This window comes from Onychostoma macrolepis, chromosome 08 (assembly GCF_012432095.1).
Source record: "Onychostoma macrolepis isolate SWU-2019 chromosome 08, ASM1243209v1, whole genome shotgun sequence".
Taxonomy (NCBI): Eukaryota; Metazoa; Chordata; class Actinopteri; order Cypriniformes; family Cyprinidae; genus Onychostoma; species Onychostoma macrolepis.
The window spans coordinates 1,220,581-1,240,837 of record NC_081162.1 but is presented as its reverse complement, the minus strand read 5'-3'; the positions used below and the strand labels follow the sequence as shown (position 1 = coordinate 1,240,837).

Sequence of the window (20,257 nt, the reverse complement as noted above, 5' to 3'; positions counted from 1 at the left end):
ATCTTAAGGCCTTTCATATTTGGGTTGATCCTCAATCTAAAGTTTCATGGAGAGTAATCAAAACAAGATTAAACCACATAAGTTTTGTTTACCAGCATCATCATATTTTGTCTTTTTTCAGTTATGTTCTGCTCTCAAGGCCTATGGACCTCCCTGGGCATCCCCTATTTCCTCTCATCCTATGGGATTGGTGCGATTTACTGACGATAAATCAAAATCTGTTAATTCTGATTTATCATTCAACTGGGAGAGGGTGTGGTCTAATCTAATCTTAATTTCTAAAAACTTGGCTCATCGTCTTATCCATTTCAAAGTCATCCATTGAGCATACATAACCCCTTACAAGAGGTTTAAAATGAAACTGCAATCGACCTATAACTGTCATATCTGTAACACTGTATCAGCAGGTACTTTTCTCCACATGTTTTGGGAATGTCCAATTGTTGTCAATCTATGGACTCATGTGAATTCTGTTTTGTCCTTTTTACTACAAATTGATAACGTGTCTAATCCAGGTTTATGTCTTTTCAATGACAATTCTAACTTCTGTATAAGTTAATTAAAGAAGAGAATGTTGTTTGCTGGTTATACAGCTGCAAAGAAGGCAATAATACAAAACTGGTTTACTCCGCACGTGTGCAAAAACATTTTGGATTCATAGCCTCCTTAAAATAGTGACTTGTGAATGTACAACAGCACCAATTAACAAGGCTAAATCTAGTACCATCGATGCATGGCAATGTTTTTCTTCCAACATTTTGGACTATACGTATAAAGGAATGACCATATACAGTTTTTTTTGTTTGTTTGTTTCCTTCCCTTTTTTCTTTCAGATTGTGATATTCTTGGTGGTGTGTCTGTTCCTCCCCCCTCCCTGTTGTTTGTTCGAATGGATGGTGTTTTGTTGATTTGAAGAAAATAAAAAGTTGATCACAAAAAAAAAAGAAAAACCAGGAGCACAGTATAGTGAGACTCTGTAGAACCTGTTGACAATTTGACTGCAAAATCAATTTTATTCATTGTTTCTTTTATGCTATTCTGTAATGTCTAACAGGTCAATACAAAGCATACAGGTCTGAAGGTAAGGGCTTGCTGACAGATCTTCTTGCTGTGGGGAAAACACCTCACATGAATTATTGATAATGGCTGCCTGAGGGTGTGTTTAACAGCCTGCTGTGTCATTATGAGAGAGATCACATTTTAGACGAAGGAAGCCGTACAGTTAAAAAGCAAAAGAAAATTAAATGAATAATAGATAGAGACAGAGCACAATTGTTCAGCGATGACATGTATAGAAGAAAACCTAGGCAGAGAGAAAGGAAGAACAAAGGTGTACATGTAGCTTAGCTATCAAAACATCACAAAAAGGAATCAAATACTGTTATAGAAAGAGCAGTTGGTTAAAATGAGCACAAGAGGACGTCTTCTTTAGGTCAGTGTAAGAAAGCATTAGAAAGACAGAGATACTGCACTGGCATGCGAGAATGACGAGTCGACATCCCTGTTTCTATCGAGTTCCTCCACAGCAGTTACACAGGAGAAACCAGCTAACAGAAGCCACCCAGACTAAAGTCCTCAACACCGTCATCAGCGTGAAGGTGAGATCTTTAATGCTGATCCTGCAAACACACAAACTTATGTCAGATCGTACAAAGATGCAGTTTATATAGATTGCCATTTTGTTTATAGCATGCAAAATACCCAGTTCTTTTTTTTTTGTGTGTGTGTTTTGACTTTTAAATGTCACTTTTTCTATTCATGCTTTTAACCAGTGATTATAATGCATTTTTAAAATGTAAAGAAAGTGCTGATCCAATCCAGGAAACTTCAGGAGTTCATATACAACAAAATTCAATCGAAAAAAAAAAAAAAAGCTCACAATAAAATAAAAATGGATTCAGTATAGGAATGTCTGCTGCAGAGAGTCTAGTAGTGACCACTAGGGGACGCCAAAAATGCTGTGATGGGGATGGCAGAAACCTGCCACTAGTTCCCATCAGGATAACCCCAAACCGCTCATCAAACTTGTCATTAATTTCTATTCCATGTTCACTTAGATGAACTAGAATATATCTTTTCCCCCCTCCCCCTTTCCAAGGGGTGGGGGTGGGTACTAAAATTGCTCCTTGGAAATTGTTTCCCTACGCAGGCTGCATACTCCAAGTATAGGGAGCAGCAGTACTGTTTACTGGAATTTTATAGACTTTTATACGAGTCACTTCTAATAGGGGCATCATCATAAATTCTGCAGAGAATTCAAATGAGTTGAGCTGCTTGGTGCTTCACACTAATTAATTACTATTTAACTTTCCCTGCTGCATGATGTAACCAGACAAGTCACTTGCCTTGTGCAGTATTCAGCACTAACAGAGAGGCAGATATTTTAAAGGGGTCATGAAGTAAAATTTTTCTTGTGTTATACAAAAAAAACAAACAAACATCCTACTATAAGTTTCAGAGCTTAAACCTTCCTTGTTTGACAAATAAACAGCTTTAATTGAAACCAAGCTACCAAAACAACTTTTTTTTCTACTTCCAGGTTTTTATTACGTAATAATGATGAACAAGACTGCACAGAAACAGAGCACATTAGCAAAGATATACTACAACAGGATCACTTGGGGAAAACAAATAGATGCCTATGTTTTCCAAATGTTCTTAGTTGGCTGTTAATTTAATGAAATGCCTGATCATGTCAGACAGTAGGGCATAATTATTTCTCACAATTAGACACAAGCTTTGCAAACACACTTCTAGTGAAAGATGGGCACAACCATAATACAGTAATACATAACCATGTTAATTCTAACATGTTTATTTTAATTATGCATCAACAAAATCAAGCCATCAACTGAAATGCCATATTCACATTTTTCCTTTTAGTAGCGTGAAAAACATCTGATATTCAAATTATGATTAAATTGCATGCAAAAGGCGATCAAAGAAGTTTCTTTTTTCTATATTCTGTCTACTCGTTTTCTTAAAAAACAACAACAAAAAAACAATAACCTTGCTACATGTACTGCATTAGGCTAACCGAGACTTGTTATAGCACTTGCATGTTGTTGCTCTTTTGTTTGTTTTGATTGCTTCTATTGTCCTCATTTGTATGTCGCTTTGGATAAAAGCATCTGCTAAATGACTAAATGTAATGCAGGGCCGTAGCTGGGGTTTGCGGGGCCCCGGTGCAGATTGTACCAGCGGGCCCTGTTTGAAATGGTTTAATTTGTATGTTTGTTCTATTTATTTATTTGTGTTATTTACACAATGTTTAAGTTTTTCAAGTTTGTAGGTGTCCAGGTATAGAAACCAAATAATCAAATGTAAAATAGCACTGCATAGTCTTTACTGTAAAAAATAAATATACAGTCAAACCAAAATTTATTCAGACACCTTAAGCATTTCTCACATTATCACTGTTTTTTTTTATTATAGTTTAGAAAATGGTAATAAAATATGACAAGAACTCAGAGTTAAACTGTGTCAGAACAAATTCATCTTGATAATGTCAGATAACTTTGATAGAAAGGGATGTAATGGATTACAATCAACCAAAAATTCAGACAACTGTTAGTATGACAATATTTACATAACTATCAATACTTTGTTGACCAATTACCAAGCAATGCTTAATTTTGTTCAGTCTGTGGTGTAAAACGGTCGCATTAGCAATTAAAGAAAAACACTTAAGCAAAACATGGTCAGGTCAAAGTGTCTGAATAATTTTTGGTCCCCAATTTTTTTTCATCAATTTTAATGGTAGTCCACTGTATGAATAATTTTTGAGTATATGTCACAGTTTACTTTATTTTGCTATACTCATAAATGAACTATAGTGTCCTGCACCCACTAGTAAAAAAAAAAATCAAACATTATATCTGGTGTCTGAATAATTTTTGGTTTGGCTGTGGATTAATTATTGTTAAAACTACAAAGTAATTCGGTCAAGAGCAGTGAGTGATTTTATTTCTTTCATTTTCTTGGATTAACATTAAGGACACAGACAGCAGCTAGTAAATTAGGCGTGGTCACTTTAAGAGACAATGCATCCAATATAATGATACACATCCGATTTCTTTCTCCACTGTTTACTTTCACTTAAGACATAACTGACAGTTTTTTCGAGGATACTCTCCAAAACAGGTATTTTGACATCATTTTGTATCTATTTGTCGGTACAAGAGCAAGAAGAGGCAAATTCGGTATTTAAGCGATTTGAGACGCGTCTCTCTGCGTGTTCCCTGTGCGCACAGAACACCGCGTGCTGGTGCTGAATTGGGCTCTTTCACATCTTTTTCTGTTTGCATGTTTAAACTGTGATTTGTATTTGTTTGTTCAGGTATAGGAGGACACGAAGGAGAGCTCGGTTCGGTGTTGCTGTCTGTGAGACGCGGCTCTCTGCCTGCATACCGAACACTGCGCCCAAGTACTCAGTTGAGATTTCCGCGTCTGTTTGAATGCTTTAAAATCTTTTGAATGTTGAAACTGGCAAGGCTTAAAAACAACAATAATAATAATAATAATAAGCAAATAATAAGCTTTTGTGATGATGCGCAGCAGTGACCCGTCAACTGTCCTGAGCGTCTTTTTAGGCTGGCCTCAACCAGACGGTTGAGATCGCCGGGGGGCTCTCCCTCAGCCGTGGGCCCCTAAAATCGTCACCACCTTTCACCCCACTAGTGATGGCCCTGATGTAATGTTATGTACACTAGTTTTCAAGGGGCGTGTCTCATTTAAGAGTTCATTGTAAAGGCCCACTGATATGATTGGATGACATCTTGAGTGTTATATTGTACATGTGGAACTATTGTTGAAATGTGACTAGGATTCCTGTTGCTGCAGTTAATCTAATTGTGGAAAGTGTGGATTCTTTCAAAAAGTGTGGTTTACATCTGCTCCATCAAAGGTTCATTTTATTTTTATTATTCATTTATTTGCTAACAGCAGAACTCGTACAAGAACTGAAGTCATTAACAGCTCATAAAAAAGGAGAACTTTTTTTTTTTTTAAAGAAACAAGTAGATAGAATAGAAAAAAAGAAAGCTAGTGTTACTTTTTCAAGAAAAGCAAGCAGTTAGAGAATACATATGCAATTGACAGAGGGTGTGTGTGTGTGTTTTTTAAATAAAAAGAAGACCGCTAGATCAAATATAATTAGAATAGAGAGTGCTAGAGTTAGAGGGTCAAATAAAGATGGAAGAGATATGTGTTTAGCCGTTTCTTGAAGATGACTAAGGATTCAGCTGCTGGGATTGCGTTGGGCAGGTCATTCCACCAGGAGGAACAGTTAATGAATTTAATGAATGCCTCTTTGGGATGGCACAATAAACCGATGTTCACTTGCAGAATGCAAGCTTCTAGAGGGCACATAGGTCTGAAGTACTGAATTTAGGTTAAAGGGGTGCAAAGCCAGAGGTGGTTTTGTAGGCAAACATTAATGCCTTGAATTTTATGCGAGCAGCTATTGGTAGCCAGTGCAAATTGATGAACAGAGGTGTGACGTGTGTTCTTTTCGGCTCATTAAAGATGAATCTTGCAGCAGCATTTTGGATTAATTGTAGAGGTTTGATGGAATTGGCTGGAAGACCTGCCAAGAGAGCATTGCAATAGTCAAGTCTGGACAGAACAAAAGCTTGAACAAGGAGTTGTGGGTAACACTTTACAATACGGTGACCCTAATATGCATTAATTCATGTTTAACAAATGCACAGATAATCATGAGTTAATGTGTAACTCATGAAGAACTAAACCATTTATTAACAATTACTGCATCAGCAACAAATGAACATTCGATATGATTCAAAGATTAAGTAATCGATAAATTGTTATCAGTTAAATGCATCATAATATATTAACTACCTAATAACTTATTTTATTAACTAATTTGCATATCATTATGTTATGACTTTACTTGTTGATGCACTCGACTAACTAATTCAAAATCTATAACAACAATAACATATTACTTAACAATTAGTTAATAGTCATGTGCCTCAACATGTAAAGTCATAACATAATGATACCCATGCAAATCATTAGCTAATGATTAATTAAAGCAGACAACCGGAAGTTTAAAGGCATGGCTTCGACCCAATGTGGTAATTAACATATGAATTTACTTCATTAGTTAATAAAATAAGTTATTAGGTAGTTAATATATTATGACGCATTTAACTGATAACAATTTATCGATTACTTAATCTTTGAATCATATCGAATGTTCATTAGTTGCTGATGCAGTAATTATTAATAAATGGTTTAGTTCATCATGAGTTATACATTAACTCATGATTATCTGTGCATTAGTTATGCATTATTTAATGCATATTTGTGCACCTGTATTGTAAAGTGTTATCGAGTTGTGTTGCATGTTTTGAAAGAAAGGGCCTGATCTTCCTAATATTGTATAAAGCAAATCTGCAGGACCAGGCAGTTTTAGCAATGTGGTCTTAGAAATTCAGCTTATCATCAATCACAACTCCAAGGTTTCTGGCTGTTTTTGAAGGAGTTATGGTTGATGAGCCTAACTGGAAGGTGAAATTGTGATGAAGTGATGGGTTTGCTGAAACTACAAGCAGTTCTGTCTTAGCTAGGTTGAGTTGAAGGTGATGGTCCTTCATCCAGCAAGAAATGTCTGTTAGACATGCTGAGATGCGAGCAGCTATCGTCAGATCATCAGGATGGAATGAGATGTAGAGTTGAGTGTCATCAGCATAGCAGTGATATGAAAATCCATGTTTATGAATGACAGAACCTAGTGATGCCTTGTCGACAGAGAAGAGAAGTGGTCCAAGAATTGAGCCCTGAGGCACCCCGGTAGCTAGATGTAGCGACTTGGATACCTCACCTTCAAGATACCTTGAAGGACCTATCTGAGAGGTAAGACTCAAACCAGAGTTTTAGTGTACAAACCAGAGGGTCAAAAACAGGGTAGAAAACGACCATTTATTTCTAAATTCATGACCCTTTTAAGGATGCTCTCAATCACAAAATCCTTTGAATGAATTGGAGCGTTTACTTCCTAAAAAAAAAATCCCACAAAACACCACAAAAACAAGGGTGCACTGATACTCATTGTGTTCTCTTTCCAAAAAATACGTCACCTTTTCTGAAGTGTGAAACATAAATCACATGAGCCAACTCAATGCACATCATGACATGCGATAGAAGTTTTGAAAAGACCAATTGTCATTCAATCACATATCAGCACAAACACACATCGCTAGACAGGAAGCGAACACAATCTAGCTAACTTTTATAATTAATTTATAGCTGAAATGTTGTAGGGATATGTAACAAAGTATTTTTGATAATGTCCTTTGAAACACCAATAAAAAATAATGTTGGAGAGATAGCCTTGCTGCTGTTGTTGATAAGCGACAGTGGTGACATATTGCAATGCGAGTATGTTGTAATGTGTCTGAATTTAGAGTCATCATTGAGTAGTGAGGCAAGGTCTTTACAAGAATCTGAATTTGTGTACAAGATATACTGATTCACGACCTAGGGAACCAGAGAGCTGATTGAGACACAAACAAATCCCATCCAGTCATTTGGACTCCAATGATAATGGGAAATTCTTTACTACACAGTTCACTAGTTTAATGCTAGTTTTGACTCAGTTTTATGTTAGTTTTGAACTTTAGTTAGTTATACTGGTAACATCTATTGGGAGGTTGTATGTATTAGTCACTCCACAGCTGTTTGTGACACACACACATTTGTTTTTGTGAAAAGTTGGGACATCCCATAGGCGTAATGGTTTTTATACTGTACAAACTGTATGTGCTATTGCCCTACACCAACCCTACCCCTAACCCTACCCCTTACAGGAAACTTTGTGGTATTTCAGATTTTCAATACACTCCATTCTGTGTGATTTATAAGCATTTTGAAAAGTGGGGACATGGGGTAATGTCCTGAAAAGTCACCTTCTCCTTGTAATACCTATGTTATACCCTTGTCATTATACAAATTTATGTCCTCATTTGTCACAAAAACGCGCGCACACACACAAACACACACACAACGTCTAGACATTCTAAGAGGGAGAGCTCTGTGAGATCTGTGTGCACAGATAACACGGATCAGTCATGACTCTGATCTGTAAATCGCTTGGCTCATTATTTCTGCAGCTGAACTGCTTTCTAACACACTGCTTTTATGGCAAACGGTGAAGTTTATGCTGCATTTGTGTGTGGGTAAGCAGCATCTTTTATGATTATCCCTGTGGATTCAATTTGATGTATTTTGTATGCATTCTTATGTAGTTAAAGTGTGCTGATATATACGTCATGTCATGTGTTTCAGAGAACATCACCAGCTTTGTGTTACGAGCCTGATTTCATATGGAAGGTACAGTACACACATAACTCTTGTTGAGTGTATAGAATTGCTCGGCATATATTTACAGAAACACTTACATCTGCTAAACACTTTCATTTTTCATTTACTTTTCTTGTACAGAACATTGTGTAATAACAGATATAGTTTGGACTGGCCATAGAGATGACAGTGGCATTTTTCATAAATCATAAAACTCATCTGCCAGTTTTTTTTTTTTTTTTTACACATAATTTTATTAAGTAATTGGAAGAATTATTTTATATAATCAACTTTTTGGATTTCATGTAATTTCAATACTACTACTACTACTACTACTAATAATAATGAAGTTGTATTTGTAATGTCTTGGAATTATTTTAATTTAGATTTGGGGGCTTTTATAATTTGAATGGTTAAGGCTGGTTGTCAGAAGATGAAAGGTTCCTCAATGGTCTGCTTGTAGTTTTCTCTTACAGTCTGATAAGAAATCTTGCTAAGCAAGATGTGTGTGATTATCACAGAAAATATGTGACCCTGGACCAGAAAACCAGTCATAAGGGTCAATTGATTTATGCATCATATGAAAGCTGAATTAATAAGCTTTCCATTGATGTATGGTTTGTTAGGATAGGACAATATTTGGAACTATTTGAAAATCTGGAATCTGAGGGTGCAAAAAAATCAAAATACTGAGAAAATCGCCTTTAAAGGGGACCTGTTATGCCCCTTTTTACAAGATGTAAAATAAGTATCTGATGTCCCCAGAGCGTATATGTGAAGTTTTAGCTCAGAATACCCCACCGATAAATTTTTATAGCTTGTTAAAATTGCCACTTTTAGGGTATGAGCCAAAACGCACTGATTTTGGGTATGTTGCTTTAAATGCAAATGAGCTGTTGCTCCCGGAGAAGAGGGCGGAGCTTCAAGAGCTTAAGCTCCGACATTAGCAGTGCTAGCCTTTGCAAATAAACATTCCACTATTAGTACAAGCCTGTTATCTTTATAGAAAACGTACTCCGTTTCAAAGTCAGTCATCTGTTTATACTGTGCATAATAAATTCGCGTTTATGAATTACACAGACGGGGAGCACAGCGGGATAACAATAACAACATAGCTGGTCTCATGCTGTCACAAACTTTATGAGTTTATAAGGAAAAAAAAAATACTATGTATGTGAAATATTTTGATCCATCTCCTGCCATAGCCATGTAAAAACAGTAACTTTCACATACATACATGCTAGGATACTAGAAAGGCACTAACTAATCACAGGATTTACATCAGAAACAGAAGTTCATTCTTTTAATCCCTTCTGTACACTTATCCTATTGTACCTTTAGTAAAGTAATTTTTTTTTTTTAGGATTTTCACAAAGTGAGGGATGAACTGAATATATTCTCTGTGGTAAACAACAGCATTTTGTGGATAGAGCTACACTGAACCCAGAACATTTATTTAATACTAGGGTATTTCAAGGGATTGTCCCTGTAATAAGTTCATGGCAACATTCTCTCAGGACATCACATGTCAGTAACAGAAAAACAATTCCAATGGCTCTGGATGTCAATAAAAAATTTAGTTGTCAATTTAAATGTTAAACTGTAATAACACACATTTTGTTTGTAGTTAATGCATTAATGCATTCAGTTCCAAGAGAACTAAATAAAAGAAATAAATACATAATTAGAAAGGCTCTTTCTTCATCATTAACTAACAAGCAAGTGTAATATATATTGGAATTGGTCATACAATTAACTTCTGGCAGCCCAAATAATATTATATTGTATCTAAGTGAAATTTCACATTAATATTGTGAACTTATCAAACAATATTTTCATGTATTTCATTGTATTTATGTTTATAACAGCATAATGCAATTTTAATCCATTTAATGCACTTTCCCCCCTGTCACTTCTTAACAGGGTTGTACACCATTATAAATTAAATTCTGAATTTAATTCTGAAAAATGACAAACATTATAATTTTTTTCAAATATTATTTTTTATGGTCTGTTCACACCAGTGGGGATTTCTTTAAGACTGCAAGGGAAGCTCGGCTTCCTCTATAATGTAAAAAAATTGTACTATTGTGTTAACATTTTATTGACTAAAAATGCGTTAGAACACGTTCAAGACGAGTTCGTTCAGAATCAGCTACATACAGCAGGTCGGCTGACTTGATTTCCTTCTCATACATTCCCGTAGCGTCAGTGCATTTCCCTGTTGAAGCCTAGCGTCCATTGACTTCAATGGGGCTGCTTCGAACAGTTTTTTTCAGTGCTTCGAAACTAGACGGTCATTGGATAAATGCTGTGATTATGTCCCGCCCCCGGACACTCAGCGTCTCTGGGGGTGAATGGAGGAGTGGGCTGGCCTGGACTCCGGGCTTCTGCGTGATGATTGGAGGGTCTGTATCTCCTTTTGATTGACAGCGATTTTGTACTATAAAAAGTCGCTGACGCTGAAGCTATTCGAGCTCAGTCCCATAGCGGCTTTGCACTTGGTTCTTATCAATCATTATTTATATTTTTTTATTCATTTATAATGTTATGTTTTAATATACATGCTGCTAACTCGGAAATTTCAAGATATGCGAGCAAAAAATGCTCCTGACACTTAGGCAATACGACACGAGCAAGAGTGCTGTTTTTGTTTCGTTTCTGTGTTTGATCCAAATCCGCGTTGATTTGGGCGAATCACTGATTCACTGAGCCATTCATAAAAACAGTCATTTGATTCGCTCCTGAAGGATTCAGCCGTTTTGAAAGAATCATTTGAATGACTCAGTGATTCAATCACGAACTTCTGCCACCTGCTGGCCGTTTTTAAGTTTCCCGTCTAAAAGTAGGCATATCACATTATTTTCCAACATGTTTCTATATTCAGAATTTAGTATTTAAAACATTAATCTCATAACATTATTTATGCAATCATAAATACGGTCTAAATGAATAAATGGCACATCTAAATGTCACTTCATGCAGCTTCTGTGCAGTGCTAAGATGAGTTTTGTTTAGATCATTTCATGGATAACAATAGCCAGTCATTCATTCACATTAATTAAGTATTCATAGAATAATATTGTCTATTTTCACTTACATCTATTTATTTATTAATTTTTGATAAATTTTGTAGAATTTAATTATAAATTAAGCTGGTATAGTATCGTAAGACATTTTTATGGTATCGTGACAACCCTATTATACACCACATTCCTTGTTTCAGTTTAACCTAATTCCCACATTTCCTCCGTCGAGTTTAATATCTTTTTTTTTAGATTGTTCATTCATTCATTCATACAGTAGGCTAGGCTAGCATCACTGGAAAAGACGCCTAGTTGGTACGACAGGGTCACAGAGCATTTTCTTGAAAAGGAACGTAGGGCAGAATTTAAGTATAAATAAATGGACAATTTTTATGATGTAGGCCGAAAATGAGCTTCCCCTCTTTGAAAGACCAGCAGCCGCCACTGGTTCACACAAAGGCAAATGTTCAGTGTAAAAATTCGGTGTGATAAACACTTTATTTGAATGAAGCATTGTAAATAATGTGACTGATTTCTCAAAAAACAATGATCCAAATCATGCTTCAAAAAAGTATTTAAAGGTCTTTATAAAACTGAAAGAACATGTAAAAAAGACAGCACAAATAATGTGCTGCAAACCCACATTCTAATATCTTTTCTAACATGCTACAAAAAACGAAACAAAAAAAAAAAAAACACATAGGATTTGTGCTTTTGGTCATGTGCCTGGTGCAACTTGCACAGAACATTTCTTTTTTGTGTACCACTATTTCTTCTTTTCCATAAGCATCTACTGAATTTGCATTTACAAAATAGATTTTTATTTATTTATTTTTAATTTTTTGGTAAGCTGATTTTATAGTTAAATACACCGATGAGCCATTAACAGGTCCTCCAGTTCCAATGCATTGCGGGTGGTGGTGATAGGGCAAACCCACTTTTCGATTGGGTTCATGTCGGGTGAATTTGGAGGCCAAGACATTAACAGAAGTTCGCCATCATCTTCCTCAAACCACATGATTCTCTGATTCTGGCAGCGTGGCATAGTGCATTATCCTGTTGGTAATGACCATCACCAGCAAGGAACACAGTTGCCATGAATGAGTGCCCTTCCTGACAGATTCCTGACAGCTGTCAGGGATTGTGCTATTGGGATAATGTGGTCTAAAGTGGAATCAGTGCGCTGTGGACGACACACAGCTGGACGACGATCCATTGTTTTACCATCTGTGCACCACTTTTGATTCGTACTCTCTACAGCAGCATTTCTGAGATTGAAGTTCGGAGGTGCTGTGCCATCACAATTTGTCCTTTATCAAACTCTGATAAATCAGCAACTTTTCCCATTCTGACACAGAACGCGCGCTACTGACTGAAAGCCGGTCCTCCGGTGGTATATAGACTGCCCTGTTGCCAGGTGCACTAATTGCTGTAGGCTGGGGGAGGTCATAATGCAATGGCTCATCTGTGTATATAAACAAGTAAACTTATAATTTGATATTTTTATAAAAAAACTGTTTTTGTGTCATTTTATTGATTTGACAAAAAAACAAACTATAGATGGCTCGTCACACTTTATTTAGCGAGGTCTAATTCTCGCTATTAACAAACCATTAACTGCGTCTTTTGCCTCAATAAACTACTAATTTTCTGGTTATTAATAGTTAGTAAGGTAATTGTTAAGTTTAGGTATTGGGTAGGATTAGGGATGTAGAATATAGTAATGCACAATATGTCCTTTATGAGCACTAATAAACAGCCAATATGTTATTAATAGGCATGCAAAGTCACCTTTATTTATATAGCTCTTTATACAATTCAGATTGTGTTAAAGCATCTTTACAGTGTTAAACAGGAAAAATGTGTTCTGATAATGCTTAATTTCTAGCGATTATTGTCGATTTGATTGCACAGATACTATTTAAACTAAACTGAGCTAGACAATGACATCTCTGAATTCAATAATGAAATGCCTTTAACTGAAAATTGAGTGTTTAATCTTATCATTATACATTACTGACACTCTATCCTCCAATTTGATACTGTTAAGTGCTTTGACACAATCTGTATTGTTAAAAGCGCTATATAAATAAAGGTGACTTGACTTGACTTAATGCAAAAGGGCAATTGAAAACAGTCAGTTTTTTCAGTTAAAGTCAATTCATGATTGATTCAGTGATGTCATCATCCACCTCAGTTCAGTTCTCTGCCAATAGTGTCTGTGCAATCAAATCAACAATATTGCCAGAAATTGTGCTTATAAGCAACTAGTTAATATTGAGAATTGTTTTGGTGGAACAAAAAGAATCATAAAGAATTTGTAGAAAAAGTAACCATATTCAATCTTGTGACCTATATTGTGCTAGAGAATTGTAGTAGCTTTGTGATTGGTTAAAATCACATATACATAGATAACATCTGCTACTTTCTGTGGAACCCATAAGCTTGACATCTGGCCTAGTTTTTGTACACCTGAAAGTCATTTACATTTGAAGTTCAGAATTTCTCTTTATCTGAAAACATATTGTATTTTTTTGAACTTCAAAGAATACCTTTTAAAATTCCAATCCAAAAACGAAATTTTATTTGAAGTGGTATGCAGAACTACAAATCGAAATTAAGGAAATACAGAATTTAGGAAAGTTTGTTAAGACAAACTTTCAATGTTGGCTTTATGTGGTCACATGGAACAAAACACACAGATCCATAATCCTGACATGATGATGATAATAGATAAAGTCTACAAGTTGGAAAATTCAAGGCCTTACAGACCCAGATAGATGAATAGATTAGGTTAACAATCATCGTTTGTTTAAAAGATCTTTTGACCTTCTTTCTCCATAACAACATACACTTGGCTTTTTTGTAAATCACATATCCCACACAGGACACCAACTTTGCATCACTGGAGCGGAATATTCGAGACCTGGAGGACGAGATCCAAACGATGAAGACAAATGGCCTTTGGCACACAGATGGCCGGGGTGAAGACTTCAAACAGATGGAAGTCTATAAGAACCACTCAAAGTTCATGAAGAACAAGGTAAGAATGGACTTTCTGCACAGAAAGACTGATGGAGGGATAACTTAACTTTTTCAGCAGCTCATCATTTTGTAGTTTTGTCAACCTGTATTGCACAACCAGCTTTGGAGTTAAGCAAACTGTGGTAATCTACACTAAACATCTCCTAAAATATCCTTTATCATTTGTAGCACAAAGATAGGCTATGTCTAAAATCACCCCCTTTATCCTTATATATTGCACTATTTGAGGGGGCAGCCAATTGTAGTGGTATTCGAAACCACACTGGACTTCATCAAGTGCACTCATTCAATCCCATAATGCACCTCAATAATGAATGTACAACTGATGTATGGCTTGCTGAATGATTTGCTGCTAGAGAATACTCACTCCACTGCGAACATCATGCTGCATTAATTGCCATGTTTTGCTAAAAGATGTCACCTGCCATACTTTATGCACATTTAGTGTCTGAATTTGCTCGCTCGTTTTTATTCACTCATTGAGTGGACTATATTAGTGGAGTAACGTAGAAAATAGTAAATGAGGATGTTGGATACAGTCTCAGAGTCAATATACACTGTGGCTGCATCAAAAAATGCATACTCCAAAAATGATTCCTATTGCTCAAACAGTATAGCATCGCACTAGCAACACCAAGGATAAAAGTGATGTGACGTGTAGGCCAAGTAGGGTCAAGTCAAGTCACCTTTATTTATATAGCGCTTTTAACAATACAGATTGTGTCAAAGCACTTAACAGTATCAAATTGGAGGATAGAGTGTCAGTAATGTATAATGATAAGATTAAACACTCAATTTTCAGTTAACCAAACTTAGATACCAGTATCAAAACCAATAACTTTGGGTTACAAGTCTGACTCTATAAACATTAGGCCACAACTGACCTGTAAGACTGGATACAACTTCAGACACTGATCTTCTAAGATACGGACAATACAAACACATGATATTAACATATGCACAGGCATCTGTTTCCACATCTCACTGAGAGAAGATGTGGGGAATCTTCTTTCTCACCTATACGTTTGTTCCTTTTCACCCACTTCCTTCCCTTCACTCAGCTCACTCAGAATGGTCAACAGCATAATATAATGTTCTACATGAATGCAAGTGATATTCACAGTCATGCAGGTTACATATTTTTTGAAGCATGGTAGCTGGTTTGAGCTTGTTTTAGCTGGTCCTTAGTTGGTCATGAGCTGCTTTGAAGATGGTCCTGAGCTAGTCCTGGGCAGGAGCTAGTTGCTCAGCACCAGCTCAGGACCAGTTTACGACCAGCTCAAACCAGCTACTATGCTTCAAAACATACCTAACCAGCATATGCTGCTTTTTTCAACAGGGTTGACATTGTTATGATATAACTTGTTATTAGCTTGTAGCTACTGTATATTTGTTGATCAGTTAGGTAGCATGTTAACAAACTACCAATACATTGCTTAAAACTGTTCAGAATCTGTCCATTTACAAGTTAATCAGAAAATACATTAAATGTAATTGTTGAATATGTTCAGTGTTCAATAACAAAAAATCTGATCATGAAAATGTGTTATTTATATTACTTTCAAAACTAAAAATGTGACAATTAACAAATAAATCTAAACTAACAAATTCCAAATAATATTATTCACAGAGATCAAGGATCAGTTTCACAGTTTCTAGTAAATTCTCGCTAGTAAATTATTTTTTAAACGTTTTCCTAGTTCTATATTATGTCATTTCCCTCATGTGTTAACATGTTATCATAGTTAATTGTCAGTTTATCTGTCTCTATGTCTCAGATTGATCTGCTGAAACAGGAAGTAGTAAAGAAAGACTCTGAGTCGATGGCGCTGCAAACTAAGCTTGACACACTGAGCAATCAAAACTCTGACTGCAAACAGCACATAGAAGTCCTGAAGGAATCTCTCATAGCCAAAGAACACAGAGCTAATATCCTTCAGACAGAGGCAAGTATTTCCATAGAACATAAATTTACACACATCCGTCACACTTTTCACATCCATAAATTACAGCATTTGACCGGGATGTCCTTGTTATTTTGATATCAGAATCTTCAGCTTGGCCTTTAGCTGGACACCATCTCTACAGTACACGGACCACTTGAATAGAACATGGAGTTTAAAAGTATTTTCTTTTAAGAGGAGAACACATTATGTTACCAATATTGTTGAGATAAAGAAAGAACATTGAGTCTGAAAATGAGGTTGAGGGCAAAGTACCATAATATGAAATATGATATTTTTTATGTGTTTTGTTTTTCCACATCACAATGAAGCAGCTATGCGCATAGACACAGTCTATAACGCAATGGTATGCCTCTTAGGTGAAGAGAAACCTAACCCTCAGTTCTCACGTTCTCGCTGCATTTTTAATAGCCTGAAATGCTGTAACCTGCATGCCCTGCTTATACTGTATATTGGACTTGAATATATGTGTCTCTTAAAATTAGCAATAAACATCCTAAATTATGTATTCAATAGTTATTAAAAGCTCTATATCACTAAATTATTTACCTGAAAAAACAGATGTGTATGAATTTCTAGGTCCCTTCTGAATCCTAACTCGGAGGGGCAAAGTCACAAAGAGGGCAAAGGGGACTAGCGTCAACAGGGGCGTTCAGAGGACATTGGGGACATTTGTTTTAAGGCCATAAATTTCACTATGATCTAAAATCACTAAAATCTGCCAATTTACACCAATGTGATTAGACAAGATTGTGTGTTGTTTCCACAGCAATGACACTGTTTCTGTCCGTTTTGGTAATGAAATCATCCAGAGTCTAAGTGACTAGCATCCAGACACACACTACAGCCAAAACTAACTAAACCCAGACACAAGAAGCGTCCGTTCTTTCAGGCCCTCAAAGAGAAGCATATGTACCAGGAGTCTTCTCTAGGAAGACTTTACCAACATAAATTATACGAATTAAAATAAAAGACCATGCGCTGAATGACAGACTGTTCTGACAGCTGTGTCAGAAAAATAATGAGACCTTTGAGTGATCCCAAGCTTGGTGAAAAAAAAAAAAAAAATTAATTAAATAAAAAATATCAAAATAATAATAACATATCACTTTGAAGATTACCGTTGTTAGGTTTGAATTTTCTCTAAAGGACTGTTTGCCATTAGGTGGATGCTCTACGTCTACGTCTGGAAGAGAGAGAGTCATTCCTAAGCAAGAAGATCAGTCAGACCCAGGATCTCATAGAAGAGAAGGGAACACTAAATAGTGAGATATGTGACCTGAAGGACATGTTGGAGGTCAAGGAGAAGAAAATCAACATCCTGCAGAAAAAGGTAAACACACTTGTTTGACAGAAATAGATAGAGTGTCCGCTCTGTAAAGCATTGTGCATGGTTATCTATCCATTATTGTGAGTTGTAAGATCAATTGTTTTTTTTATTTTTGTTTTTACCATGGAGCGGTTTGTAATTAAAACTACAACTTCAGATGCTACTTCTTTAAATGACCAGTGGCTTACACAGTCAAAAAAGCTCTAGGAAATATAGAGATAACTGAAAAACAAAAAACATTCCCCTGGATATCATATGATGCCACCAAATGCAAGCTATTTTTGAACAATTTTGTGCATGCTCCACTCCCATCTACCACACACAAGCGAGAATCTTGTAAAGCCTTTGTAAAATATACACAACTAGGAGAGCCAAGCTTCCACAAAACAGAGAGAAGAAAGAAGAAGAAGAAAAAAATCACTTAGTACAGACTTCTCTTAAGAGCTGGTCACTGGATGAACATAGGCTAAAGACTGAACACAAAGGCAGGGAACATACAGACATAAACACAGGAGAATGGAATCAAGGCTAACAAACAGGGCACTGAGCAGGTTTTGAGGAATTGGAATCATCTGCAGGAAAGCAGAGTATAGAGCTCAGGGTGTAAGTGCTACCTGCAGGCCTGGACGGAGCATTGCATTGAGGGCTCAAGGCTCTGATCAGGAGGGGAACAGCAACCCAGACACGTCATCTTTATAGATTCAGGTGTCATGAAAGATCACATCGACACCGCGCTGTGGTTAGTATTGCTAGCACTGCCAACACTCTACATTCAGACAGACACAAGCAGATGGACGACACAAGAATTGCTTCATTGTTTGGTTTATCATCCATCCATCCATTTATTTATTTTTTATTTTTGCATGCCAGGGATCGGCAATTCGAGGGAACACAAACGAGGATTCTAATTCACTTAATAAATTTATGAGCGCAAATTGTCCAAGTGCTGAAGTCATTGTTGGCTCGCAAGGAATTACTGAGTAGCAGGTTATTAATGTTTACTGCTGTAAAATCTTAATTTTCCACCAGTCAGAGGGTGTAAGTTGACCAATACCTTTACAAAAAGTGTAGTTTAGTTAGTCTCTTTCATACAACTTGCTAAATTAGCGATAGACATGTCAAAAGGTCTCTACCCCATGCCTACTGCTCCATTCATTCATGAGTCTTCAGTTTGCTCTGTCCTGGCCATAGATTTGTGGTAACATCAGCCTCCACGTGATCTACTATTTATAATGGTTTCATGAAAATCCAAAATAAATCAAACATAACATTTTATTTGTCAGGTAAGAGTGTACCGTGGCAATTACATAATTACACAATACAAATCCAATTCAGAAACAATAAATATATAACAGAATCTAAGAGTGAGACATGCATACCTGACAACAAAGAGACATAGCAGTGTGTGAGTGTTCTGGGTGCAGAGCTCCAGAGATCAAACACACACACACACACACACACACACACTGTGCAGGGGTTTTCTGGTTACAGAATCCCAATAACTATTTTGCCTCTAAAACACTCAGAGCACAACAAATAAATCTTCAAGTCTAAGTTGTAAAACACAGAAGGCCTTTGGGTTGGTCAGAATCCCATGGTCACACCTAGCCAGAGACAGGAAAATACAGATTTGTGAGAATCATCCTCAAATGTAATCCTAAACTTGGTAAAACAATTATCTTTATTTAAAATAGGTTTCAAGCCTCTCAAATTCAAAAAGTTTACTGCAGCTTAACTAGAGCATGACATTTACAACACCAAGGTCATGAATTCCCCAAAGAATGGACATACTTGTATGCTAATGTATACAATGCATGCACTGTAAGTTTGTATATAAGGATCTGCCAAATGCATTAATGTTATGTAAATGTAGACAACGTTGCTTCTCATTTGCATAAAGTTAACTGGCAACAATCTCTGTTACACAGATCGCCAGAAATTCCCAATTCCCTTTGAAAATTAATGATATCCAGTTGTTTTGTTGCTAAAAATTCCTCTCACTGCCTTTTATTTGTAGAGTGATCTCAATAACGCACATTTCTGAATGTGATTTCAAGAGGATGTGGTACAAATTGGGGCAGCTTAGACCGGTCATAATCTTGACTCCTTTGGCTGTTTCAGTGGTTAATCTGCATACATAATTGGAGCCAAACAATCTCAATTTAGAACAAAAAATGCTTTCAGTTTAGAGCCCCGCAGAGAAAGGCCTGTGTTTACACACACACAAATGCAACTAAGCACTCCCAGTCCCACAGACTCTCTCAATTACTACCAAATTCACATGTAAATTTGGATTAGATCTTATCCAGTTGACACATGTAAGGCAAAACTTGAAGAATGTTTGATCTGAATACATTATACAAAGAGCTGTAAGATTATCTGAGCATGGTGAGCATCTGAGCAAGTGAAATGCTTTCTAAGCTGGAAACACCTCAGTTATCCGCCATCCCACACTTTTTGTTTTCCAATGCTCTTCCCTTACAGTAATCTAAAAAGACAACTCTCAGAATAGTTTAGCATGGTAATGAATATGACAATGCTAATGTATTTAGTCTTGGCAGAATAGA

General features: G+C 36.3%; 1 protein-coding gene across 1 annotated transcript in view; it reads left to right on the top strand.

Annotated features, from left to right (window-relative positions):
- The first annotated feature begins 1,081 nt into the window (after nucleotides 1–1,081).
- The window catches only part of LOC131546034 (ERC protein 2), a 96,565-nt gene continuing 77,389 nt past the window's right edge, over nucleotides 1,082–20,257 (top strand). Inside the window, exons 1-5 of the mRNA XM_058785331.1 lie at nucleotides 1,082–1,598; nucleotides 8,311–8,355; nucleotides 14,239–14,394; nucleotides 16,175–16,342; nucleotides 17,526–17,693. Of these exons, the coding sequence (XP_058641314.1) occupies nucleotides 1,485–1,598; nucleotides 8,311–8,355; nucleotides 14,239–14,394; nucleotides 16,175–16,342; nucleotides 17,526–17,693 (651 nt within the window). The 5' untranslated portion in view covers nucleotides 1,082–1,484. The remainder of the gene's footprint in view (nucleotides 1,599–8,310; nucleotides 8,356–14,238; nucleotides 14,395–16,174; nucleotides 16,343–17,525; nucleotides 17,694–20,257) is intronic.